The sequence below is a fragment of the Mirounga leonina genome, unplaced genomic scaffold (genome assembly GCF_011800145.1).
Source record: "Mirounga leonina isolate KUSES-001 unplaced genomic scaffold, KU_Mleo_1.0 Mir_454, whole genome shotgun sequence".
NCBI classification, from domain to species: Eukaryota; Metazoa; Chordata; class Mammalia; order Carnivora; family Phocidae; genus Mirounga; species Mirounga leonina.
Window position 1 is genome coordinate 3860078 of NW_023270763.1, and position 27655 is coordinate 3887732.

Sequence of the window (27655 nt, forward strand, 5' to 3'; positions counted from 1 at the left end):
CACGCCCCGACATACGACATGGAGGCTGAGAAAGGAGGCAGGAGAGAAGGAAAGAGGAGGGCAGGGAGGGGCAGAGACAGGGTGGGAGAGGGCCCCGGGGACTCAGGTGCCTAGGGGTCTGGGGCTAGTGATAGGAGAAGGTGGAGTTTGATCTCTTCTTGAGCAGGCTCTGGGGTCCAAAGTTGACTCCCAGCAATACCCCCAAGCTGGGAAGCCTGAGGCAAATACTGGTCCTCTGTGAGCACTTTCTGCGAGCATTTGCTCATCTGTGGCATGGGGTGGCCCTCCCAGCCCACCCACCCAGCTAAGGGGAGACTTAGGATCGCACGAATGTAGGAGAAAGCACTTTGCAGGCCTAACAAGGACCAAACAGAAAAAGGGCCAGCCTGTTCTACAAAAAGAAACTGCTGTCCCCAGGGCCAAGGGAGCCACAAGCTGGCTATGCCTCCTGACCCGCGGGGAGCCAGGAAGGGAGAGGGCACGGTCAGCCCACTCTGCACCAGAAGACTGAGGCTCGGCGTGGCCAAGCACTCAGGCAGAACTCAAACCCAGGGCTGCCTGGCTGTCTTGTCTCCCAGAGTCTCCCGGAAAGAATCTAATGACGCTCCAGTCTCTCCAGTTGGTGAATAGAGACTTAGTGCTTCTCCCCAGGAACTGGCCTGCCACCCGGGGACCTACAGCCCTGAGCCCAGCAGGGGCCGTGGGAACAAAGGCAGGGCAGGCAGCAGGCTGGCAGGGAGTGCACGGAAGGCAGTGCTCCCTGCACATTAACCAAGCTCTCCACCAAGAAGAGAGACTGCAGGGAGGTAACACCTTGCTTCTGACCTTTCCAGGGAGACAGCCTAACACCGCGAGGGCAGGCAGGCGAGAGAGCATCAGGGGCTAACTGCCCAGGGGACGCCCCAGGGACACCTGCCCAAAGGTGCCTGTCTGCCCGGACTGCTGGGAGCATCATGGTGGCTCTGGGGGCCGCTGACCAAGGGCAGGGCCGGGCAAGGCTGGAGGCGACTCTCTGCAGCAGAAGAGGGAAGGGACATAAAGAGGTGGCCCGTATACCCCGCCAAGCTCTATTGTGGGCAGGGAGTGCCTGGGCTCAGGGAACGGAGAGGCGCAGACACAGACGGCCAACTCCACGTTCTCCCTCCACACCCCAAGCCACCTGCTTGCTTGGGTGCGACTAGCAGCCCAAAGTGGTGGCCCCAGGTGCGGCTATGGGGGCAGGGGTTCTGTCTACCCATTTTCCGAGGGAGCCTGGGTCTCTGTTGAGTGAGGGGGGGTGGAAATGAGCTTAAGGAATCCCTGAAGGGAGCTGAGAAAGGAAGGAGGCAGAGACAGGTTTGTTAGGAGGAGGAGGAGGAGGAGGAGGCCTGGCTCCCAGAGCAATGGATGAAGCAGGATGGAGGCCAGTGGGGCAGGCAGGCAGAAGCAGGCAGTGCACGCTTGCGATCCATTCACATTGCGGACATCACATGGTTGTCTCCGCCCCAGTGGGCCACAGCGGCAAAGCAGGCTAAGTGTAGGCAGACTTTCGGCAGCGCCTGGGTCCCCCACATCAGGCCTCCCTGGGGTTGGCCAATTTGAGCAGGGTGGTGGGCGGGGGGCTGGCTGGGGTGGGGGCACAGAGTCAGACGTGTGGCCAGTTTTCCCTTCTAGAGAACGCCTTCCCTGGCTGCTCAGGTGTGGAGACTCCAGAACTCTCTCCCATCCAGAAGGATTCCCCACCAGCAACGTCCAGTGGTGGAGGGCTGGCTCTGGGTTTCTGGATGCCCGGAATGCCTACCTCGGATACCAGTTGGCCAGCAGCAGCCCAATCCCAGCACCCTAACATGGAAAAGTGCTTGGAAGGAAAAAGCCAAAACCAGCGTTTGCTTCCCACAAAGCAGGATTGGTCTCCAGAGACCCTCCCCACCTCCAGCTGCTGCGACCCTCAAAAGCCCCCACTGGCTGCTTCCCACGGTGGCTGGTCTGCTCAGGCTGGGGTCTGCGGGGTAGGGGGAGCGGGGGGGGCGGGTCTCAGGACCAAGGAAGCCTTTCTGGAGCTGTCCACACCTGAGGCAACAGAGTTTACCAAGGGCAGAGGGAGAAAAAGTCCCAACAAAGAAGCCCAAGGTAATACAGGAAAACTTTTTCTTATTAAAAAAAACAAAAACAAAAACAAAAACAAAAAACTCTTGGCTCAGTATGTGGGATTGTCTGTTGTAACTTGGTTTGGTTTGGTTTTCCAAAACCTGATCGATAAATGCCAAAGCAATCCGCTGCTGCCATAGCCGATGGGGGCAAACCCCGAGGAGGGGAGGTGCAGAGGGGACACAAAGAAAAGGGTTTTGCCTACCTACGGAGCAACGAGCCAGGCTCGGACCCAAGCTCAGTGACCCGCTGCGCCGTCTGCCCTACTCCCAGCCTTCGCTTTGCGTCCAGAGTGCAGCGTGAGAGCAAATGCAAGAGACCAAAACAGACATTCAAAGCATCATGGGTAGGGATCAAGGGTGAAGGTATGGTCAAGCTGCTGGGGGGAGAGAGCAGACACTAGAAAGCCAAGCAGTCAGGTGTTTTAGTACCGGATGTCAGGAAAACCCTATTACCCAAATATCCCTGTCAAGACCTGACCAGCGCACACGCGTGCGTGCATGCGTGCGTGTGTGTGTGTGCAGCTGGGGGGGGGGGTTCCTCCCCTCCCCCAGCTGGGCTCTCTCCACTGCTGCATCCGGCCTGGTCTGAGGGCCCCCTGGCTCCCTCTGCCCACTCCGGGCAAACGGCCCCATGCTAAGACATCTGAAGGGGCTGCCTGCCTCTCTACGGGGTCTGAGCTGGGGCAGGAGAGCTTAAACACGTGGAAGCTGGATCTCTGGCTTAAGGGGAGGAGCCCAGGGGGGGGAGGAAGGGGTCAGGGAGGGAGGGAGGAGAATGGTGAACCAGCCAGACTGGTCCACAGAGGCCAGGGCTAGGGGCAAATGAGGCTGACTGGCGAGTTAGTGACCTCCCCGCTCCTTGGCCCAGACTCCATTCCCTCAGGCGTGGCACAGCTCAAGAGAATGTGGGTCCCAAGGGCACCTGGCTCCCTACTGTGCCATCTCCTAGTCATCCAAAATGGATGTGGGCAAGTCAGGATGGGAGGCGTGGGCAGGGAGAAGGCAGACCAGGAATGGGAGCAGGGCCGGAAGTAGGGTAGCATCTGGTCCCAGGGCCTGAGCCAGTGCCCGTCCAGATTGACCTCTATTATGCCTGAGCCTCACTCAGGGAGCATGGAGTCTAGGCTCTGGGAATCCCTGAAGGGGGTCCACCCTGAAGCAAATCCTAAACCAGGGTGAGGAAACATTTCGGGATCCTCTGGCTCCCCCACTTGCCCCTAGGACGCTTCTAACATGGGGAAGTCAGAGCCTGGATGTTCGCAAGGATCACTGAACCCCATCCTCTCTGCACTGGTGAGGCGGAGGAGGGCCCGGGGGGGGGGGGGGCGGCCAACAGACCAGGCCTGGGGGCTCAGAGGCCAGTGCTCTCTCCGAAGCCTGGGCCCCGCCGCTCAACGTGGCAATAAAGCCCACGCTTTCAAATCTCCCAACAAAACTCGGGGCAGCAAATGGTCTTGACCCTGCACTGCCTACACGGCCTTTAAAACAGAAATATGTGTTAGAAAACAAGTGTTTATATTTTTAAAACCGCTGTTACATAGAAACAGAGCTTTAACAAAATAAAAAACAAACAAGCAGCTAAAAAAAAAAAAAAACAAAAGATGAAGCTGGAGGTGAACGCAGTTGACTTTGAACCTGAAGAATGAACGCATGCCAACAGCTACCAGGGATATTTGAATAATAGAGAAGAGCGGCAGACGCATATTCCAGCTCTACCCCTGTGGGGTGGGGAGGAGGTGGGGGGGGAGGAGGAACAAATGAGGGGGGCGGCAACCTAATGGTCTAGTAAGGACACAGCAAGAGAGACAAGGCACACGGGTTTAGTTAAAAATGAACTCGGTATGTTTAATAAAGCTTGGTATTACCAAAATCGCGGTACAAACATCAAGTCACACGCCCACACGACAGAATTCCATTTACAAAATGTCCCTCGGGAGGCCTCCTCCGGCTGCGCCCGAGAGAACCCGACCCAGGCCTGCAGTCTAGGGGGCAGAGGAGGCGAGGAGGGGGGCAGAGGGGGAGCGCGGAGGAGGGTGAAGACCAAAAACAGTCCGTATAAAAGCTCAAAAAGAGCCAGGCCGTGGCGTTATCACAATGATACAGGTACAAATAAGAACAAAAATAGAAGGACTCAGGCGGATACAGCAGGCTACGCTGCCAAGAACCAAGACGGCCGCCTTCCCGAGGCGTCCCAGATGGGCCACCTCGGCCCGCCATCTCCTGCGTGCTCGCTCGCTCGCGCTCGCTCTCTCGCGCTCGCTCTCACTCACTCTCTCGCTAGAAAACATGGAAGGTATTTTGTGTTTGGAGCTAGTAACCTTGGTCCAACGAGTCCTCCGAAGAATCGCTGGAGGAGGAACGGGCCTCGACCTCCTGAAGCAGCGAACGAAAGGGCTGCTTCCTGCCCGCGGCCGGCTTGGGTTTCAGAGTCCGGGCGGCCGCCAGGCCCCTCTCGCTCAGCTTGGGGCCTCCAGCCGGCTTGCCATTCTTTGCCACCATGCCACACAGGATGGAAGACGTCAGTCTGGAGCCGGACGGGCCTTGGGCAGACCACTCGTCCTTCAGGAATTCTTCGTCTTCCTCTGAGTCCGTATCTGCAGTCAAAGTAGTGTTTAATAAAGTAAGTCATAGAGTGGGGGGGGGGAGGGGCCAGTGTCTCCCATTGCTCTCAGTGGCTCTGAGAACGCCCGGGCGCGTGCCAGGGCACAGAGGTCCGAATGCCTACGGGCCATGAACAAGCCACGGCCCACCGCGGGGACCTCACCCGGGAGGCCCCCTGGCCGCAGGCCTCACAGAGCTCGTCCTTTCCAGGCTGGCGGCTGCACACAGCCACCTCTGTGAACAGCCTTCCTGGGCCCCGGGGGAGGCGGGGGCCCCACTCTCAGGAAGGTCTCACCCGGGGCTACAGAGGTCACTGCACCCAGCCCACGGGCTCCTTCTGGGGAGGGACAAGATCCAAGAAAGGAAGGGCTCGGGTAAAGCTCTTCTGCCCCAGAAGACCAGTGTCCAGGGGCATGCTGGGCGGCGCAGGCCGACTCATGAGGGCAATCATGCACGCGCATCCCAGCTCCCCGCCCAGCAGCATCACGACGGCCATCGTGAAAGCAGCTACACCAAGGAGATTGGCAAGTGATGTTCCAACTCAAGGCTTCCCATCAAAGGGCCGCGTTACCAGCACACTGCTGCTGGCTTCCCCCAAGTCTCCCGCCTTACTGCACAGGGCGGGAAGGCCAGGGTTCTCAAGCTTTCCTGGGAGAGGATCACCCAGCTTTGGGGAAGGGGGCCATCAAGCGGGCACAGCTCTGGCCCCTTTCAACCCCACCCCAAACATCCTCACACCATTTTGATCTGTTTTATCAGTGAAGCTGTCAAGCAAGATTTCATTGGGAAAAACAGCTCCACAGCCAAAGAGTGTAATCCCTTGATCTGATAAAATCCACTCCGGACATGAGGAACAGTAACGAACAGGGCTACAGCTCTGGCAGCACCTGCCCTCTCCAAGTCCATGAGAAACTGGTGTGCGTGTGCATGCGTGTGCGTGCGTGTGTGCGTGTACCAGGTGCAGGAGGTGAGGCGGAGGCAGTGTCTTCTAGCTGCCTCCTCCTGTACCTACGCTTTCCACTCCCAAGACCCCAACTGCAAGATGACCTCAAAACTCTAGACGGGGGTGACGTGGACAAGCCCCATTAGGCCCCTGTCCGTCCTTTCCAAGGCCACATCCCAGGCTGGAGACGTCCGTGGGTGACGACAACCAAGCTGGCTTCCCACCAGACATGCCCCCCAACCCCTACAACCCAAAGTGAAAAAGAAAGCTGCTTTCTCTCTTCCCACGTCCTGCCAGCCATCTCCGTGCTAGAAAACACTCTTGACCTCTTTGTGACTTCATCCTCCCATTTATCTACAGAAAAGCCAACATGAAAAATACAATCAAGGGGCGCCTAGGTGGCTCAGGTGGTTAAGCGTCCGACTCTCGATCTCAGCTTAGGTCTTGATCTCAGGGTCTCGAGATCAAACCCCACGTTGTGCTCTGCCCAAAAACAAACAAACACACAAGAGCTCTCTCCAGAGCCAGCTGCATATCATAGCCAGCATCTAGGGGGACACAGATCTTCTGATCTCTCTGCTGCAACTTTAACTCCCTTCCCTCACTGGGACACTGGGACTTTGGACACAGGTGTAGCAGAGAAGCAATCTGAACATGGCTCTGTGCATGCAAACATCTGCACACGGTGGACTCACAGGCTCAGAGCACTCCAAAGACCTCAAGGACGGAGCTACTCTGGCCTCTGGATGTACCCCAAGCACCTGTAAGTGGGAGGAGTATGGGATTCTTCTGGCAGTCAAAGCAGCAGCAATCCTCCCCACTCCCTCCATCATTCTAAAACCAGCAGAGATGGAAAGATCAGACGAAAGCCTTTCTTCCCTCCTCCTGCGGAGCTGTGAGCTTCTGAGATGAGCTCATGGTGCCATGGGCCTGGGCACTGCTGTTCAGATCACACCCATCCAAAATTGAGGGCCACAAAAGCTATGGCAATCAAGCATGTCCTCGACACCTAAAGTATAAAGGAGCTGTTTACCACACGTTCATGTCTGCGTCAGCCCTAGAGGCCCATTAGTGCTGAGCAACCAAACATACGAATGTTTAAAAAGAAAAAAAAACCACCACCCACAACAGCAGCAGCTTAATCTCGTGCCACTGCCAGCTTTTACCAACAGGAGCTCACTTAGAGCTCACAACAGCCCTGTGAGGCAGGCGATGACAATTTAACTCCAAGTCCACAAAAACATCTCCTTCCCCCAAAAAACAAAATTTAACAGCATTACAGGTGTCTACTTCCTTGGCATTCAGCCACCCCTCCAATGAACCACGCAGAGCCAAACAAAAGCCCGCACACACACCTTAGGCAGTCCCAGCGAAAGAGCCCTCCACCCTAGTCAGGGCCTGGGGCCGCCCACCAGACCCCGCTGACAACCGCCAGGAGCCACGAAGCCCCTCCTGGCCTTCACACAGCGGCCACGGGCTTAGTGCGCACGGGTCCTGGGCATCAGGGGCTCCACTCCCCCACGCCTAGGAGCACCTATGACACCCACCGGAGGCCCTGGAGAGCCGGCCGGCCGCCCACACACACAGCTAGGAGCGCCAACTTCGTGCCGCGGGCGACCCGGGCCCACCAGAGGCCCCCGAGAGCCAGCCAGGGGCGCGCACACAGCCAGGAGCACCGACTGCGCGCCACCTGGGCCACGGAGAGCCAGCGGGGTGGACCCCGGGCTCAGGAAAGCCGCGCTCCCGAGCGCCCGGGCAAAGGGCTCCCGTGCAGCACGCCCCGGCCAGTGAGAGGCCCTCAGTCCGGCGGCGGCGCGCTTCCCGCTCGACGCCCGGACCCGGCCGGTCCACCTCGGGCACAACGCGGGGCAGCCACCTGGAGGGCTGTCGGAAACCCAAAGGCAGACGCGGCCCGCACAGCCATCGGGGCGCTGGCCGGCACGGCGCGCGCTCTGCGGACAGACGCCGTTCCTCCGAAACCCCGGCCGGAGGACGGAGCGCTGCGGCGGGCGGGCGAGGCCGGGCCCCTCGACGGCCGTCGCGAACGGCCGCTCCGCGCTGCGCAGCCCCGGCTCTGCGGCGCGAAGGCCTTCGCACCAACGGCTTTCCCGCAACCGAGCGGAAGACCGGCGCAAGGGGGCAGGCGCACTTCCGGCCCACCCGCCAATCACAGGCACTTCCGCTTTCCGCACGCCCCACTTCCGGCGTGACCGTCGAGCGCCCCCCGAGAGACGAGAGACGGGAAGAGGAGAGTGAGGAGAGTGAGGAGAGAGAGGAGGCGCCCGCGGCGGCGCGGCGGCGCTACTTACTGTAGGAGTAGCTGCTTACTTCCGAGGCGAACGGGGAGTGGGCCGCCTTGGGCTGGCCTCTGGCCTTGAAGCTCGCCTCCAGCCTCCCGGCTCTGGCGGCCCCTCTGTGTTTACCTTCTCTGGAGGCTTTGAGGGACAGGCCGAGGCCTTTGGCCAGCGCCTTCCTGTCCTTGCCCAGCAGGCTGTCGTAGGGCGTCAGGCACCTGCCGCAGCCGCCGCTCGCTTTTGACTTCCCCCCAGAACTGTCCGAGAACTTGAAGGGCGACTTGAGCTTGTCCTGCTTCGTGAGGGACAGGGCCTTGTCCAGCTTGCTGGCCAGCTGCTCCTGGTCACTGGCCATCTTCTTCTTCTTAATCTTCAGCTGTAGACGGAAGTCACGGGTTAAGACATTCGGCGAAACAGGAGAGTGGGTGTCAGCGCACCGGCTTGGACAGAGCTGGGCTCCAGGCCCTTCTCCCCGCCCGTGGCTTCTGGCAAAGTCGCTCAAGCCCGCTGAGCCTCGGTCCTTCCCGCTCCGTAAGGCGGGGATAATGACGGCGGGCCTCGGGGTTGTCGTGAGGGTGAACCGAGACCAGGCCCTCGAAGCTCTTACCACAGAGCTGTTACTGGGGGTTCAGCGATCGCCAAAGCCGGCACCGCCCCTGGCTCTCCCCGGCGCTCTCTGGTGCCTCCTAGGGAAGCCCTTGGAGCAAGCGGCCCTGCTGATGCGCCGGGGACCCATCAGTGCTGAGGCCGGGGCGGGGGTGGGGGGGAGGCATGGAACCAAGAGAGAAACCCCGCATCCTAGCACGGCTGATCTAGCTCGGCCACCTAAGGCAGCCCACGAAGGCCGCAGCACAACTTAAATCGGCCCATCCAACTAAACGGGCCGGAGCTGCCAAGAGGATGCCTCGGGCGTGCCTCGGATGCCCGAAGCAGAGAAGAGCAATTCGAGAGCTTGCAGATGAAAGTCCTGGCTGCATGTCTGTTAGTCATTTGCTGTCAAAGGGAAATGTACAGTTTCAAAGCCATTGATGCCCCTCACTTGAACATTTTAGCGCTATTTTCTTTAATCAGATAACATATCATACGGGGGAGAAAGTTGGGATAGGGTCACTTAAACAGCAAGAAGCATCCTTCCCAATTTGCAAGTAAGTAAAGGATCCTGATATACAGACTGGCTTTGTTCCCTCCTCCTGGATCCAGTGTCCCTTACATGAGTATTTCCCTCTGATGGCCGAATCAACAGAAACAGTCCCCTTGCGAGCAGCTTTATGAGGAGGGATGACAAGGTACATTAGTATTTAGAGACAAAGGCCTTAAGTGGACGATTTCAATGCTCTGCAGAAATAAGAAAAATCAAGGAGTTGGCGCTCACCCCATTACCCCTGGAGAGTTCACAAGGAAATTACAATGGCATCAAGCCCTTGTTTCTTAGGACTACAGAATGGTGAAGCTGCTCATTAGACAATTACACTGTTGAACGACAGTAATTGCGTTATTTGGTTAAGAACTTGCAGTCTCTCTTCGTGGCTTCAGCAAAGGGTCATGGAGCACACACAGGGTTGTGGCTTTCAGTCTCTGCTCTACCTGAGGCTGCGCTACTTTGGTAAGTCTCTGACCTCCTCTGGGCCTTGATTTCCCCCTCTGTGCAATAAGGAAGACTGGAGGACAGGCCCTGTGGCACTAAGGCAATCATTTCCTCAGTTTCTGTGCAGGACTAGGACCAACAGACCTGTAGAGGGAGCGTGAACTCTGCAATACCCTCCAGACCTTCCACCCTAAGATGGCAGCACACCTGGAAAACAGGCTTACTGACCTGACTCATGAAGTCCGATGAGGCTTCGTGCTCGTCCCAAGGCTGGTTCCTGCCCCTCACTTTCCCCGTTCCAACGAGGGCATCGTGTTCCTCCTCAGGTCCCTTGTGTCTCTTCCTCATCCCTGCTCCAAGCTCGTACTCCTCCGACGTCAGCAGGGGCTTGCTGCTCAGCCTGAAACCCAGATGCACTGCTGGTCAACACCCCGGCCAGGAAAGACTCAAGGGTTGGGGGTCCGCCCTCACGGCCCTGAAGGGTGGGCTCTGGATGTCGAAGCACAGACAGTGGTGGCAGAGTGACGGATCTGGGGAGACGGATCCTGTGAAGCTATGGTGCTGGGATTCTATTTGTGAATGGGGCAGAATGAGAGTTTAACAGGAAAGAAGAAATGCTTCTCCAAGGCAGTGTGCTCTGCTGGCCTCTTTCTCGCTTGTGCTTCTTCACACATACAGTCACACACACACACCTTATCAAAACGTGCCAAGAACAAGGATCAGAAATGTCAAGGTACTCTCCCAGGATGGGAGGGGGGTAAGAGTCACTGGCTGGTCTCCTGTACCCCTGGGATTAAGAGAGTCAGGATATGGTCCCAGGCTGAAGGCTTCTCTTGCCTACTTTAAGCTAAACCCTCACAAGTAATAAGAGCGATTAATTTTTACTTGGTGCCAACTATATGCTTTGTTCCATGTCAGTGCTTTGTATTTCAGCCACAAAACAACGTTCTACATACTGGTTTTTACACGGGGGAAACTGAGGCTCCATAAAGCTAGCACCGAGCCCGAGGTCACAATAAACACTGGATGGAGCTGGACGCAAAAGCGGGAAAGTGCGCCCACCTCCAGGGGCTGCCTGCAGGCGGCCTCAACCTCTGCTGTCTTCAGGAACTGCTTCCCTACCCTCCTCTGGCTGGTTGTACGGGACTTCTTCCAGTCTCCAACCTCTCCTCCGCCAGGAACATCCAAGGAGAATAAATGCAAGTCGTGGGGGCCCTCGGGGCGGCCTTCTGACAAGACCTGTGGCCAACCCACTGGCTCTCCTATGCCTTCCAAAGCCACCCTGCAGCCCCCTCTACTTCCTCAAGCCAAGTACCAGGCCGCCTAGTGTCTGCCCTGCCCTGATGGCCCAGGCCGAGGCACGCTCCAACTCCGGTCCTCTGATGGGCTTCATTCGACTCGTGCTACTCCCTGACACCCAGGAAGACCGAAGCATCATTCCTATCCGTGCCTAGCCTGGAGGAAGAGCTCTCATTCCAGCCACCATTCAAGAAAACCTCCAGAGGTGCCACACGTAGCTTCTGCTGCCACTCAAGGAGCGCACAGAGGGGCAGCCCCGCGTTACAGGCTCAGGTGCGACAAGCCAACAGGTCAGGCCAGGAGGACAGGAATGACACTGTCACTCACGCAGGGAACCAAGTGACAGCACAAGTCAGAGCCCGTCCCAGCGGGGCTGGAAGCTCAGTGGATCCCTTTGCAGGGAGGAGGTCCGTGGAGAAGAGCGGGAATTAGTCCCTAACCATGGAGAAAGCAGGTGTGGCAGGAAGATGGGTGAAGCGCTTAGCTGATGGCACGGACACCTCTCATCACTGGGGTCATCTGCCCACTCAGTGCCGGGTGGGTGAGTCTGCCTGTCCATTCGCCACTCGCCTGGCTCACCCTCCTGGCCCGGGCAGCGCGCACTGTGCTCCCTGAGAACTACCAAACCAGGTGGGTCAGAGCCCGAGGGACTCGAGGTCCCCGGTGCCCAGACACAGGCCCTGCCGCGGGCCCGTGCTCCTCCCCTCCGAGCTCTGTGCCAGTTCCCGACCCACCGAGGGGCCAGCCTTACTTTCCGCTACTGTTGCGGCTCTTCCCTCTCTTGCGGGGGGGCGACAGGGCGCTCAGGGCGTGGGTCCGTTTCCTCGGCCTGCCAGGGCCTCTGCGTGCCAAGCTTCTATGGGGTTCCTCGCGCCTGTCCCTTAAAAAGAATCACACGCTTGGCTGTGAACCTGGGGGGTGGGGGGGGGCGCGGAGAAGGGCACACGATACACACACATCACTCGGGTCCACACACACCTCTAATGGCCTAGCACAGTCAACCTACTGAGCGCCAGCGCCTACAAGAGCCCAACCAGGGCACCACCTGCTGCGGCCTCGTCGCCCGGCCGGCTGGGGCCGCAGGAAATGGCTGGGGTGCACACTCACTCGGAGTCGCGGCGTCTCTGCAGCTTCACCAGCTCTCGCTGCTTCTCCTTGTACCGCCGCTGGACCTCGGCCAGCCGCATCCGGAAGTCCAGCTCCATGGCATCCATGCTTTCCAAGGAGGACTTCATGGCATACAACTGCAGGGAGAGCGGGGTGAGGATGCCGACGCCCACCAGCTCCCACCACAGGCACGCGTGGCGAGGCGTGATGGCGACGGGGCCCCCGCTCGAACCCCATTTCTGCCACTTACTAGCCAAGGCCGTAGGCAGGACACAGGACAAGGACCAAAACCCAATTCTGCAGGGCTGAGTCAAGGGCAAAGTGGCCCGGGACAACTGCTTAAGCAGTGTGGGCCATCGTGTTATGCATCACTTACAGATGGAGGCTCAGACAGGTGAGGCGCTTGCCCGGGGCCCACAGGCAGCAAGGGGCATGGCCAGGCCCACTCTTCCCGACCCATCAGGCTGTCGCCCATTATTACATGGATAAACTGAGACCCAGAAAGGGGAAACAGCTTGCCCAGGATTGCACAGCAAGTCAGTGGTGGAAGTTGGACTCAGATCAGGCCCTTCCAGCTCCAAAGCCAGCCATGTCCCCAGCAAGATGGCATCTCGGGGGGACCCACCTCCATTCCCACCCCACAGGCCACAGGCAGGCAAACACAGGCCCAGGACACCTCACCCGCTCCTCCTTCTTCTGCATCCAGCTATACTTCTTGTTGGGGTTCAGCTCCCGCGGAAGCCGCAGGTTCTTGAGCGGGTCCACGAAGGGGCTGTCCAACACCTCCTTCAGCATGTGGCTGCTGGCTGCCAGCAGGCTCTCCAGCGAGGGCCGCACCGCCAGGCCCCGCTCCGCACCTGCACACGGGAGACAGCTGAGCCCACACCTCTGCGCCTGCCCCGCCGCGCTACCTGGGGCCAGGATTCACGGGCACAGCAGCCAACCCTGCTCAGACCCCAAACAGGGAGAAGAATGCGACCCAGGACCAGCTTGGGGCTTGCCCAAGGCCACATGGCCCCCATGACTGGGCCGCGGCCTTTCCGAGAAGAAATGGTGCCAAGTGAGAGGACAAGTGAGAGCCGGGGCACACAGTACGCCCTGTTCCAAACGTCCACTGCTGCACAAAGTCGCCAAGAGTGGCCAAGCGCCGGCAGAGGTACTTTCTAGAGTGTGCCTCTTTCTGCTTTTCTGCCTTTTAAACTTTCCATGAAGAATATGCACGGTTTTCATTTTCAGAAAAAAAGGAGCCCGGATTAAGTTTCATAAACTGTAAAAGTAATATGAGAACTCAAAAAATACAAACCAGGCAGAAAGGTGTAAAGAAACGAAAACCTTCCCCACCCCAGCAGAGCCGCCCCGGCCCCCGGAGGGGCCACGGCTGACATTCTGGTAGAGGGCCCTGCAAACAGTCACCCGTGACGTCCGTGGATATCCTTTATAACTAGGGAAACGGCAGCAACCCACACACACGGAATCACACTTCGCCTCTTTTCACACAGTCCCGCGTAACGAAGCTCCACCACATGTTATTAGCTTGAACCTTATAAAAACTGCCATCTCTGCAGGTCCAAAACACCAGAATATTAGCAATTTTATGTGGCTAACCCCAGTAATAGCTGGATAGAATTCTCTTGCAGTGCTGAGTTTTAATCTATCTAAATAATCCTCTACTAACGACATTTTGGTCATTTCTGAACTTTTTATTTTTTTGGTAGTGGGTGGACAGGCACACAGTCAGGACACACGTGTTTTAGAATTCCTATGTGTGTGATTAACTTGATCAAGGTATGTGCATTTCTCTCTCTCATAAATATTCCACCACCCTTCAGAAAGGGCGCACCAACTGAGAATCTCAGCAGTGGCTCATGGGAGCCCACCTCCTCTCCAGTCTCTCCCGAAGTAAAAGGAGTTTTGATTTTTTTTTTAACTGGTGTTTTCCTGGTGATCTAACATGCAATCAGTTTTTGTGAATGTACCTGACGTACTGGTTTTTCACATGTACCTGAGAAGAAAAGTGTATTCTTTACCACTGATCGTGCAGTTCCATAAAATCAACGTCAGTGATTATCTCGCACAGATCAGGGCTTCCCAACCTTGGTGCCTTCCACAGTGCCATCAGCTCATCCTCTGCCACAGGGGCGGCTGTCCTGGGCATGCGCTGGAGGAGTGGCATAGTGGCATCTCCTACCTTTACCCACTAGATGTCAGCAGTACTCCCCCAAGCAGTGACAAACCAGCCGTGTCACTGCCGACAGGTTTTGCTCTTCCATATCCTTACAGAAACTGAGGCTGCAAAGCTGTGAACCCCATCAGCTCACAAGGGGCTGGTATGAGACTGAATGAAGCATGTGGCCCACCCCAAGGTGAGGTGGTGTTTGTGATGGGAGCCCTGGCTAACTAATACACCAGCCTGTGGATGTACCAACACGGAGGTGACCCGTGGGGAAGCTCTAAGCACGACCTGGGGCCTTTTGCAGAGGACTGAAGCTCAGCATCCCAATCAGCAGCTGCTGGGAAGAGAAGAGGGCCACCAGGACCTCCCTCACCCCTACAGCGCACACACCCCTACACACCAGCACTTCCCAAGTGCACTTGCTAGCCCAGGGTCACAGATCCAGCCCTGGGCCACACCTCCATTGCAGAAACCAGCTGCAGGTCACAAAACCTACCCCCCCACCCCCACTGCTTCTTGGAAAGTCTGCTCTTCAGGGGCTCAGGCCAGGAGCCCTGGAGTCGCTCTTACACCCACAGAGAAGTCTGGCAGAGCCCACTGGCTGCACCTTAACCTCCACTCAGAATCCTCTCGCTCCTTACCTCCACCTGCCCCCCCTCCACCCCAGGCCCGGAGCCTCCTCCTGGGTCTCCCTGCATCCACGCTTGCCCTGGCATCAGTTGTCCACACAGCCCCCAAAATGACCCTATTTAAGTCTGATCCTATCACTGCAACTCCATATCCTCTTCCAGGAGTGCCCAGGGACCCACCCCCTCCCCATCCCACCAACCTCCTCGCAGCCACCACTCTCCTCTTCCCGCTCTGCTCTACCCCCAGCCTCCTTTCTCTTGTTCCAATGTGCCACACACAGTGCCACACACACTATTCACCTCAGGGCCTTTGCACCTGCTATTCCGTCAGCCTGGAATGCTCTCCCCAGAAGAGTTCCTCCTGGCCTTCCTCAGGTCACTTTATCAAGAAGGCCTTCCCTGGCTGCCTCGTCTCCACCCTGACCCCTTCCCACTGTTTCCACCTACTACTGCCTGTCACCACCCGACAGTGCCGAGGGCTGCACGTGGACGGCCTTGTCCAGAAACAATGCCGGGCACACAGTTAAATGAGGGCAAGTAGGACCCCCAAACTGAAAATGAGGCAGGGGTGTAAAAAGGAGCAAGGGTGGGCAGCAGTCCCCAAACCAGGGAACCCATCCTTAGCCCCTCCTTCCCAGATGCGGCTGGCCCTCTGCAGCCCCCACTGAAAACCCAGGATTCAAGAGGGTTTTCATTTTTTTCTGAAAAATAACTTTTTGTATAAAACTATTTAAATGAGAAAGAAGTCGTCATGAACTTTAGAATAACAAGAACCAAACAAGAGACCCCTGTGGGGGAGTGGGCAGCACCTGTCCAAGCTTCTGGGGGGGCCACATAACCGTGCCAATAAACAAGTCTTGAAAATGTGGCCTTGGTTCTGACCTAGCAATTCCACCCCTGGGAATGAATATACCTCCAGGAAAATCAGAGGTGTGGCCAAGGATTTTTCTTCAGGCATAATCATCACGTTATTTACAATAGCAAAACAAAACAAAAAGGCAGTGCCTGACAATCTAAGACTAGGTCACTGAAGGCTGGGGCCTCCACTAGCTGGAAAACTCGACTGTCCCTAAAAAAACTTGTAAAGTCACATAGCTTTGAAAAATATTTCATAGAGAATATGCTAAGTGCAAAGGGCAGCTCACAGAACATTGTTTACAAAACGATCTTAATTTTAGAAGTGTATGTGTGTAGAAAAAGTTCTAGAAAAAATGCACCAAAACACTGGCAACACTATTATTACCGCCCTGACAGCTGTCGCCAGGGCCCCTCCCTCCTTCGTGCCAGTTCTGGGCCGAGCGTGGGGTGGTGAGGCTCGCCTGGCCCACAGCCCCTTCTGCACACATTTCTTGGAACACCCTGAGTTGTTTCTGTGTTGAACACCAGTGGGTTTGCGCCCAGCCCAGAACTCGCTACCCTTCTACTGAAAGGACCCGTTTCCTTCTGAGGGCTACCCCTCCCTGCCGCCCCCCAGAGCGGACAGCCCCACGAGGGGCAGTGAACAATCAGCCTGTTCCTTCCCACCTCCCCGGCCGCACAGTTTGCTTCTGCAGAAAGCATGAACCCCAGGGAGCCAATGAAAATGAATCAAAGTACGTTTGCCAGAGCTACCAGGAAAGAGGTGGCCTCTTTTGAGAGTCGGCTGAATTGGGCAGGCCTGTGGGCCTGCGAGGAAGTGCTGGTGACCCCCATGAGGGCAGTGGGCCTGCTGTGAATGAGGCCAACAGAGAGAAAAGTGGAGCAGGTGGAGAGAGAGATGGGGAAGGGGGTACAAACGAAACTCCTGATGACTTGAAACGCCCAGATCCAGCCACACCTGAAACTTACTACCTAATGACCGCCGTACTTAGGTTCCAAGAGCCAATTTCCCGCACCTTTTTCTAAGCCAGTTCAAAGGAGAGTTCCTGTCCCCTGCAACCCAAAGAATGGTGCCAATACAAAACCCAGCACTGACAGACAAGGAGAAACGTCACCACTACGACACCCACAGACCGGCTGCACGGCAACATGAATGTGCTCGGAACGCTACTAAACTGTAACCAGTTGAAATGGTAAATTTCATTATGTATATTTTGCCTCAACTTTAAAAAAAAAAAAAGGACACGAACAAACCACATCCTGGGGATTTTCAAATTTAAATTCTTATGAAAAAAACACAGAAAATGCCACAGACACCAAGCACCCCTCGTGGCTCACCTCCCACCTCCTGGCTCCTCTTTTCCAGCTCCAGCTCGGCGATTTCGCTCAGCAGGGTGATGCCGTGCAAGAAGCTCTGCTCCAGGACCAGGCTCTGCGCCGCCTCCAGCTTCTCCAGGGCCTGGGCTCCGGTGCCCGGGGACGGCAGGGGCCTGGCCTGGGGCAGCTCCGCAGCCGCCGCCAGGGCGTTCATGCCAGCCAACGGGTCCTCCAGGCCAGGCGGAAACTGGTCGGAGCCTTCCTCCTCCAGGAAGCAGGGGCCGCTGGGCACAGTTGCGGCCTCCCGGGCCTCCAGACTCAGGCATTCTCCCTCCCCAGCAGCCACGTCACAGTCTGCCAACTCCAGGCCGGCCCGGGGCTCGCTCGGGGCCGCCTGGGCTAGGCCCTCCTCGGGCACCGCCTCCGCCACGGGCACGGCCATGGGCATATCGACGGGCACCTCCACGGGCTCCTCCTTGGCCTCGACCAGGGTCTCTGGCGTCAGCCGCGCCCCCAGGTCCGGGGCGGCCGTGCACGGTTCTGTCCGGCCCGGTGAATCGACCCGCGCTTCGGCCCCCTCCGCGAAGTCCGGGCCCCCGGGGGGCTCCACGGCCCCCTGCCTGCCGGTGCTCAGCGCCTGGGCCTCCAGCAGACCGCCTCCACAGCCAGCCGCGGGGCTTGGGGCTGCCAGGGCCTCCTCGGGGGGCAGTGTCAGAGGCGACTCCAAGGAAGGCAGCTCGGCGGGCCCTTCGTCCATGTCCTCCACCTCGGCCTTCACCTCCCGTTCTGCCAGTGGCTCTTGGTCTGGGCCCTCTCGCAGAGGCTCCGGGATCTTGGAGGGGGACAAGCGGATGGGCTTGTCTTCAGGCGAGAGCGCCAGGCGCTCGGGCCCGTCGGCCGGCAGTGGCACATCGGGGGCCAGGCCATCGGCGTCGGCGGCCGCTGTGGGTTGCAGCAGGAACGGGTAGGGCCTCCCGTAGTGCGGCGGCAGGGCTTGGAACGGGTACCTGGGTGGGATATCTGCCAAGGACACGGAGAGTCAGCAGGGGCCCCTTCACCTGTCACATCTGACATCCCCCATGGCCCCATCCACACCCACGCACCCACCAGCCACGACAGAGGCCCATGGCCACCCTCTCGTCCAGGCCAGCCTACAGAGCTGTGACCTCTTCCAGGCGGCGTCTGAAGACCCCTGGGGCCTTTCGGCATGTCCCGGGGACAGAGAGAAAAGTCAGCCACCATCCTGGCCCCGAGGGGCTTCAGATCTCAAAGGCAGAAACCATAACCGGCTTTCTTTCTTTCTCTAGCCCCCGACCCCGCAGCACCCAGCACGAGGCTGGCCCAGAAGCAAATGCTCAGTAGACCGCCAATGGTCTTCACCCAGCCGGGGCATCTCTGGTCCTCCATTCCCGCCCCATCGCATTAAGGCAGAGGTGGGCCATCCAGGTTGTTCAAGAAGTAACAGTAATGCAAAGCTGCCCTTCCCCCCACTTTCCTAAACTCCCACCCTCAGAGTGTAATCTCCCAAGGGCAGGATGGTGTGCAGGCGGATCTCTGCAGTGCTCCCAGTGCTCCACAGGAACCTGCTGACCAGGGGGTGACGGGTGCACGCAACAGCCCCCGGGACCAGACATGGCTCAGTGTCGGACATGAGCATGGCACCAAATCTCCCCGGGGAGGGGCAGCCACTTGCCCCAAGATCACAGAGCATTCTGGTGGCAGAATGTGAATTTGAACTCACACCCTCCCAAGCATGCTCTCACACTCTCAACAGCCACCAGGGAGGAGGGACGCCATTAAGGCTACCTGCTGCACGTCCCACTGACACAGGCCGGCGGGGGGGGGGGGGAAATGGGGGAGTCCCATGCTGTTATCGCTGTGACAACCTAGCACCTCCCGTGAGCCAGCCATGTGCCTTACGGTTCTTACTTTGCTTAACTCTCAGAACAAGTCCTTTGGAAATAGTTTTTGTTTTTCCCTTTAAGTAGCTTCCACGCCCAGCATGGAGCCCAACGTGGGGCTTGAACTTGTGACGCTGAGATCAAGAGTCAGACGCTTAACAGCCTGAGCCACCCGAGCACCCCCTAAGGGCGGTTCTAATGTAACGCCCGTTTCCCTGACCGTGCCCCTGAGGCGGGGCCCGAGAGAGGCCCGAGAGAGGCCGTGGCTGACCCACATGCCCCTGCGTTCATTCCAGAGCCTGGTGGCAGGCCTGGTGCATGGCAGGTACCCAGCAGAGACAGAGGAAGGAAGGAAGGGCCGGACAAATGGAGGGTCAGTGCCCCAGCGGGGGGCAGCTCCACCAGAGCCAGAGCCGACTCCAGTCTGGGCAGCACGCGGCCCCCAGGGGTCTGAGCCGCACTCCTACCCGAGAACAAGGCCTGGAAGGGGCTGGGGGCTTCCTTCTCCAGCTCCAAGTCCTTCTTCTCCACGACGTTCTCGGGTGCTTCCTCCTTGCGGGTGATGCCAGCAGTGGGCGGCGGGGAGGCGGGCGGCGGGCTGCTGGGGTGGGAGCTGGGCGTGGCGGGGTAGGCGTACGTGGGCGCCTTGGATACATCCTCCAGTTTCTGGATGACTTTGGCCTTCAGGGCAGCCACAGGGGAAGCGCGGGGAGATGGCGGCGGGCTCATGGCCTTGCCGTAGGCGCCCGTAGGGCCGGCGGCCAGGCCGGGGGGCTTCCGAGGCAGTAGCCCAGGGCCCGCGGCAGCCAGGCCGGCCTTGCCTGCAGCCTCCAGGCTCCGCTTGCTCACCTTCTCCTCCATCTCCACCCGATGTTCCTGGGCCTTCAGCCGCTCCTGCTGGGGAGGGGGCCGCCAGGCGGGGTCAACACAGCAGGAACCATCACCCAGCACCTGCCCTGTCCCCGGGGTCCCCTCGAGCGGGGTCCAGGGTGCAGGCTGCCCACCCTCCCAGCCTGCTATGGACATTCTGCCATGACCCGCGTGTAACAAGCACAGCGTTCCTTGTGGAACCCCAGATGGGGCTGCGGGGGCGGGGGCGGGGGGGGGGGCCTGCAGTCCAGACCCTGGCCCTGCTGGGAGCCTTGCAGTCAGGACAGAGAAGGCAGAGCAGAGGCAAGAGGCTCCTGATGATGGAGCTGCCCCACTCCCCGCACTTTGATGGCATTAGAATAGCTACATTCACGGAAAACTCATTACCTACGGAGTGCTCTCCTGCCTTATCACCTTTGGGTCTCAAAATGCCTGTGCGGGGGGGGCCCCTTCCTACATTTGATGCCTTTTGAGGCAATGGGAGGGGGCTGCTTGAGGACAGCCAGAGCTCATGGGGCTGGGGGGGGGGGGGGGGGGGGCCGGGCAGGGAGCCAGGCCATCAACAGAGAAAACACACTGAGAAGAAATGCTCCCAGCACCAGCCACTCTCCTGATTATTAAATCTCACTGAACAATCCTGATGACGCAGAATTACTAGCATCTCCACTTTCCCAAGGAGGAAACCGAAGTGAAGTGAAGTCATATACCCAAGGGCACAGAGCCAGATATGCCAGAGCCGAGGTTCAAACCCCGGGCCCTGCCTGCTGCCTGGGCCACCTCGGCCGACTCCTCTGGGGTGGCCACTACACAAAGGAAAAGGGACAAGGCCAAGCAGAGGACAGATGTCCTGGAACGCCTGCAAGGAGGCAGGAGGGCCGCAGGCTTTCGGGAGTACACCCACACAGGGAACCCCTCGTGTCTCCCATCTTACGGGATCAGTCCACGTGGAGGTCAGAGGCCAGCCCCGGCCTGAAAAGGGAGCCGGGACGCGGAGCGGGCAGCCCGGCCAGCAGGCTCGAGGAGGTGGTCAGGCTGGGCTCAGGAAACAGCCGGAGCTCTGGCATCTCTTCAGCGTCCTATGCAAACTTGCCCAGTCCAGCAGGCGGCCTCTCCTGCCTCAGTTTCCCTGCTGCTCCCCGCACCCTGCCCCTGCCAGCCTCCATCTGCCTCTGGGCCTTGCTCACACTGTTCCCTCTGCCCGAAGGGCTTATCCGTGGTCTACTGTTTCAGGCCTGTGGGCAGATGCTCCCCCCTCCAGCTGGCCCTCCCTGACCGCCAGCCCCTGCCACCTTTTCTCCCTCACAGTTCGAAACTGCTGAGGTTCTGCCTCTGGTCCCCCTGCGGCCACCACCCCACTCACCACGAGCTGGGCGCTCCTCTGCAGCTCCAGGGCCTGGGCCGCCTGCTGCTGCAAGTACAGGAGCTCCTGCTGCCGGAGGAAGCGCTGCTGGGAGAAGAGCTGCAGCTGCTGGGCGTGGTGCAGGGGGCCGCGGCCCGGCGGGTACAGGGCGGCCCAGAGCGGCGGCGCCGTGGCCCGCTCCATCAGCTCCGCTAGGGGCAGGACGCACAGTGAGGCTGCACCCGCCGCCCAGCGCCCCCGTCGGCCCACCGCAGAGGCGGGGCCGGGCTGGCCCGGGCCTCCCTCTGCACCCACCTCCCGGGCCCAGGGGACAAGGGCCCCCGTGCACACCCCAGGTGGGATGTCCCAGGACCCTTACAGCGGGAGCATGCTGACACGGGGACTCCAAGCCCTTCCTCCCCCCACACCCAGTGGGCTGCCAAGTGGACTCCCGAGGGATGGGAGGCGCCAGGGTGGGGGGTCCGGGCCCCAGGAAAGCCTGCACTGGTTCTGGGTAGGAGCTCATCAAAACAAGGATCCCGATGGCTTTATGACACAGGGAAACCACGGACATCAGAACATCCTCGAAGCCCCGGTCTGCCTCCTACCCCATTATCCTGGCCGGACACCCCCGCCACCAAAGAAGGCCCCTGGCATCTGGGTCAGTCTCTCCAGGTGGGGCTACCACGGCCACTGCCCCCCACCCAAAGGCCACCACTTACCAAAGTGAGGCAGGTGATCGCTGGGAATGACCACCAGCTGCCCCGACTGGGGGTCCCTCACGAACTGGTAGGCCGACGGCAGGGAGCCCCCCAGGCCAGGCGGGAAGGCAGGTGCCATGCCCTGGTGCAGAGGTGGTGGGCCCAAGCCTAGGAGAGACCCAGGCCTGCGTCAAATGCCAGAGGCCAGGGGCCCAGGCCCACCCCCTTTCTGTCCGCTCCCCAGACCCCCACCTCCTGAGGCCTCCATGCAGGAAGCTGAGGGCTGACAAGCTGCAAGCATGTCCACAGCCACCCACCCCTGGGCACCACCTCCAAATGGGCTCAGCAGAGGGACCCCCGCAAGGAGGGTGTCGTAGTAACCGCCCTCTTCAGACACACAAGGGAGCTGAAGTGTGGGGAGAGGAAGCGAGGAAGACAAAGGAAGACAGCAGCCAGCTCTGGGCGTGGGTCCCACAGTCCTGCCCCGGCACCGGCCACCAGCCCCAAGCTCCAGGCAAGAAACACGTCAGGCCCACTCTTATCCTCAACCACCAGATAAGGGCGAAGTCGCCCACCCCACACTTACCATAGGGGTGTCCAGCGAGCCACATGGACGTGCTGCCCGAGCGGGGCAGCCAGGGGTGAGTGGCCAGATGGGCTGCGGGGTCGGCAGACCAGCGCCCGGAGCCTGCCAGTGATGGGCCACCAGTCACCATGAGGTTGGGGTTCAGGCCGTTAGCAGCGCAGCTGGTGGGGTGCAAGCGGGCCAGGTCAGCCAGCTCCTTACTTTCTCTGGAAGGGAAACAGGCATTGGCAACAGCCCCATGGGCCGGGGGGATGTGGGAGAGGAGGGGTGTCACACCGAATGCCCAGCAGACACCCAGCATAAAGAGGAACCAGCTCTGGCTCAGAAAAGAAGGGCCCCAAGGGCCTCCTGCAGGAGGGGGGACCCACACTCGCTGGAGAGGGGCTGTGGGGCCATCTGGCCTAGGATCAGGGTCATGGGCCAGGGTGGCTCCTGCTCTTGGGACAAGAGGCTGCGCGCCCACGTAGGGTCATCCCGCCCCGGCCCCGGGTGGCCCCCAAGCCCCCACCTGAGCAACTTCTCCTGGTCTCGGTCCAGCCGCGCCCCCAACAGCCGCTCCTCCCGGTGCCTGGTCCTCTCGTCCCCACAGTCACCATCGGCTCGGCTGTGCCCTGAGGGGAGCGGGCAGGCGATGAGCCCCCAGCCCGGGGCCCCAGCAAGCCCCCCGCCTGGCCAGACGTCCTCAGCACCAGGCCCCCCCACAGCCCGCAGAGGGCCTATCTGTAACTCGCACAGGGAGCCCCCACCAGCGCAGCAAGCCAAACGCTGGGGGCGGGGTGGGTAGGAAGGAGGGGAAGCCCCCAGCCAGAAGAGCGGCACAGCCAGACCCAGGTCCCAGGGAATCAGCCGCCACCCTTAAGCGCCACTGAGGTCCCGTCACGGTTCTGGCCGCTGCAGACATACGGCTCATCTCTCTAAAATCGAGACGGGAAAATAAAACCAGAGAAAACACGATCCACGTGGGGATGAGTGCAAAATGTGGGAGCTGCCACTGGGGCTCCCCCGTCCCTGCCCTGGTGCCCAGCATGCACCACCCACCCAGGATGGGACCGCTGTACCGCCCCTGAGCTGCCCGGCCCCCCGAGACCCCTCAGAGCACAGGAGGCGGGTCCCCGAGCCCAGCCTGGCACTCAGCCATTGAACTAAAGGGGGGTGGGGGAGGGCAGGAGCCCGTGGAGGGCACCCACCGACTGCTCCGTCTCCCCTCGCCCTGTCACCTTCCTCCAGCTCCTGCCCCAGCCCCTCTTACTCAGTGAGCCAGAACTCAGGACACGTGTGGCAGCCCAGTGGCCAGGCTGGGGCATGGGAGGCGGAAGCACCTGAGGCTCTTCTCAAAAGAGAAACGCACTGGGGCTGGGGCTCTCTCACCCGCATCTTTGGAGACCCAGCAGCACTGGGAGGTGTGCTCGGGAAGGAAGCCACTCCCAGCCCCCCCGCCCCGGCATTCAGGTGTGACCGCTGTGCAGGAGACAAGGGGTCCAGCAGCGGCCCCCCCCCACTCGTGGCCCTTGTGTGCAAGGACCCCACTTGGAATGCTGCCATCGGGCATCTCCCCTTTTCTCCCCTCTGCACCCCCAAAACCAGGAGCTAGCAAAGAACAGAGCCCCCAGGAGAGGCTCAGGGGTCTAAGGGCTTCTCCCTGTCCTTTCAGGAAGGCGGAAGCCTGCCAACCCCAAGACGAAGGGCAGGAGCCCCGAGAGAGGGCACAGCGGCGACCCAAACCCACGTGCCCATGGACCAAGTCCACAGGGGGACAGCCAGCAGCCTAGCACTGCGGAGAGAGCACGTCCCAGAGGCGGCTGGAGACACTGGGACAGCGAGAGCACCGTGAGGACGGCCCAGAAGTTCCAGAGGTGGGCCAGGACGAGGGGAAGCGCAGGGAGCATTCAGTGGAGCAATGTCAACAACGGGGGCATCCAGCGGCCAGGCAGGAGTGAGGGCGGGCAAGAGAGCGCATGGCTTCACAGCCTGCCCCTGTGGGACACCGAGGTACATCCCTAGCCGCCCACTAAATCATTCATGCAGGCCGCGCCCGGCAAAGGCACTGAGCAGACATCGTGTACGCCGGCTCAGTCTCTGCGAGCCCTCCCTGCCCGTGGCAGGCAGGGGAGAGGCCCTCAGTGGGAGAGCAATGCCACAGCCAGGTTGGGGTGAGACCCAGCCAACCTGCCCCGGGCCTCCGGTGTCAGTGTGGTTCCTATATCCAAAGGGACCCTGAGCCCCCCGGGCCACTTCACGAAGGACTGGAAGGGGCCCTGTTCAGGGATCCCCTGGGGTAGTGAGGTCCAGAAGGGCAGCCCGGGCTTCAGGCAGGGCCAAAGTGTGGAGGGCCACCCGGAGTCCTGTAGCTGGGCTGGGAAATCAGCGTGTGTGCCCCAGCTTCCTTCTCCCGAAGGAGATGGCCTCACACTCCCCGGGCCACCCTGGACTCAGGGACAGGGTTTGGCACTAATTCCTGGAGTCCCCGAAAGGGACAAGTGCCCACAGAGTAGCCCGGCTCCAAGTCCACTGTCCTCTGGCCCGATGCCTCTCCATTGCCATGGCTGTCACCAACCGCTCAGGGTATCAGTGGCTTCCCATCCCAGGCCCCATCTCCCACCCAAACCTGGCTGTTGGCCCACCCATCCTGGAGCACCCAGCAGCCCCAAGGTCACTCAAGTCAAGAGCCCCAGACAGCTCCCTCCAAATTTGGCTGGTCCATGAAGAACTGTGACATGCCCCCACTACCTCACCCCAGGCTTGGCTGGACTACAGCTCTACCCTAGACTACTCAGCCTCTCCCGACAGCTTAGCTTAAATGCCCCCTTCTCCAGGAAGCCCTCCCTGACCACCTCTCCTCCATCAAGCTCCCTTATTTGTCTCCCTCCCAGCACTAACCACCACGTGCTACTATCCTGCTTGCTGCTTGTTCACCATCTGCCTCCTCCATGAGCCTATGTACCGCTCTGGTTCAAGAAGTCCCACTCCTAGGGCGCCTGAGTGGCTCAGTCGTTAAGCGTCTGCCTTCGGCTCAGGTCATGATCCCAGGGTCCTGGGATTGAGTCCCACATCGGGCTCCCTGCTCGGCAGGAAGCCTGCTTCTCGCTCTCCCACTCCCCCTGCTTGTGTTCCTGCTCTCGCTATCTCTCTCTCTGTCAAATAAATAAATAAAATCTTTAAAAAAAAAAAAAAGAAGTCCCACTCCTGGCTGTGTACCTCTTCCCTACATAACACTCGGCACAAGGGAAGCTGCTCGATAAATATGCAGGGGAATGAAAGAAGGAAAAAAAGAAGGAGTCCTGTGGATATCTACAGGAAGAATGAGCTATGCAGCAGGAATAGCAAGTACAAAGGCCCTGGGGCAGAAGTGTGCCACATCAAGGAAACTGTGGTGGCTAGAGAGAATACTAAGAGAGGTGCTAGGGATGAAACCACAGAAGAGGTGGGTACAGACTGTAGGGTCTTGGAGGCTATGGAAGGGAACGTGGTTTAGATTTTGTTCGAGGTGGGAGGAGAAGCCAGAGGAAGAGTGAACCAAAGGGCCCATCACTCCTCCATGCTGAGTTCCAGGCTGGTGGGAGATCAGCTCCTCCATGAGCCAGGCATGTGGGGCCGGTCCCAGAGCCACAAGACCTCACCCCAGCCCTTCTGTGCCCGGCAGGACCCTAGATCTTCTCCATGCACTCACTCGGGGGTCATCACCCAGGAGGTGGGTCCCAGCCCTCGTCCCACTCTAGATTAGAAAACTGAGGCACAGGAAGGCAAAGCACACTGCCCAGGTCCCACCACTGCCTGACAAGCAGGCTTTCCTGGCTGCGATGGGCGCCTGAGCGGGTCTTCAGGCTGAGCCTCCTGCACCTCGCACACAGCGGGCACGGGACTGGTGCTCAGGAAATGGCACAGCTGTCGTGACCCATCTGCAGCCCTGCCCCCAGGCCCGGAGCCACGCGGCCACAGCCTCTCCAATCCAGGCCGAGGCCGGGACCGAGGCCTGGTTCCCACGGCCTCCGTGAACATTCGGGCACACGTGGCTGCCACCAGCTCAGGCCGACTGAGCACGCTCTAGGAGCGGGGCCGTCGCTGCTTACACCTGCACGACCCCAGCTCTGCCTGGGGCGACACGGGCGTACCCCCGGCGCCCCCCGCTGCCTCCACCACAGGGTGACGCCAACAGGCAAGAGGAAGAGGTAGGAGCCACAGGCCTGGGCCGAGTGTTCAAGCTCAGCCTGCTTCTTCCAGCCCAGGGACCCTGGGCCAGTCACTTCACCCCCGCAGAGCCCGCTCTCAACGCGGGGGAAGCTGCGAGAGCCACAGATCCTCCTGCGAGGGGCTGCTGGGGGCCTGGGCCGGCTCCCCCGAACGACCGGGTTCGCCCGCGGCCGCCCGCTGAAGGACAGCAGCTGTGCTGGGCTTCCGGGCACGCACCACCAGTCACTGGGGCTCACGGCTGCAGGTCATGCCTGTCCTTGGTCCAGTTCTGGGCCCATGTGGGCCCCCGGGGGCATTTCTCTGGAAGGATCTAGGACTCACGGACACTGTCAGCAGCTCTCAGACCCCAACACGCTGAACGCGAGCAAAGACAAGGCCGGCCTGTTTATGAAGCCCCTACTATGTGCCCAGCAGCCGCATGATCAGCGTGGACACCGGGGCCCGGAAGGTTCAGGCCTCCTGCTTAAGGTCACGTAGCTGATGAGGCAAAGACCGGATCTGAATCCACTGACCAGCAGAAGGCCCTCCCCAAAAGTTCAAGGAGACGGGGAAGATGGGAAGAGACCAGGAGATGCAGGCTGACGACCAGCCCCTCGGCCAGGGGGTGCCCCCAACCCCTGCCCTCCCCCAAGGGTGCCAGGATTGGGAAAAACCACTACTCCTTATGGGAACTGGGTTAAGGAAAAGAACCCAGCTGCCTACTTCTCAATGGCTGGCAGTGACAAACCAATGCCTGAATGTCTCAACCCTAACCCGTCAGGTCCTCCCTCCCTCCCCACACTGTCACACACACACACACCGTCACACGCTGTCACTCTGAGTCACTCAGTCACACACTGTCAGTCACACACCGTCACTTTCGTACATACTATCGGACACACGGTCACACTGTCACCATCACACAGGGTCGCTCTCACACACATTCTCTCACACACGGTCACACAGTCAGGGTCAGTCACACATACTGCCACATAGAACGTCACACAGTCGCTCACACTCCTACAGTCACACACGGTCACACGGTCACTGCCAGTCACACGCACTATCATCGTCACACAGGGTCACTCTCACACGCACCTGTCTCACACGCACTTCTCTCACACACTCATTCGCACACTGTCACGGTCACTCACCA

At 59.7% G+C, this 27655-nt stretch overlaps 1 protein-coding gene across 1 annotated transcript in view; it reads right to left on the bottom strand.

Annotated features, from left to right (window-relative positions):
- TNRC18 (trinucleotide repeat containing 18) overlaps positions 1-27655 on the bottom strand; it is an 84719-nt gene that overhangs the window by 28885 nt on the left and 28179 nt on the right. Inside the window, exons 6-17 of the mRNA XM_034988302.1 lie at positions 22841-22943; positions 22333-22538; positions 21768-21914; positions 21067-21257; positions 19304-19733; positions 16957-17955; positions 12640-12815; positions 11959-12095; positions 11603-11731; positions 9781-9952; positions 7983-8343; positions 4448-4723 (exon numbers count right to left, since the gene is read on the bottom strand). Coding sequence (XP_034844193.1) covers positions 4448-4723; positions 7983-8343; positions 9781-9952; positions 11603-11731; positions 11959-12095; positions 12640-12815; positions 16957-17955; positions 19304-19733; positions 21067-21257; positions 21768-21914; positions 22333-22538; positions 22841-22943 — 3327 coding nt within the window. The remainder of the gene's footprint in view (positions 1-4447; positions 4724-7982; positions 8344-9780; positions 9953-11602; positions 11732-11958; positions 12096-12639; positions 12816-16956; positions 17956-19303; positions 19734-21066; positions 21258-21767; positions 21915-22332; positions 22539-22840; positions 22944-27655) is intronic.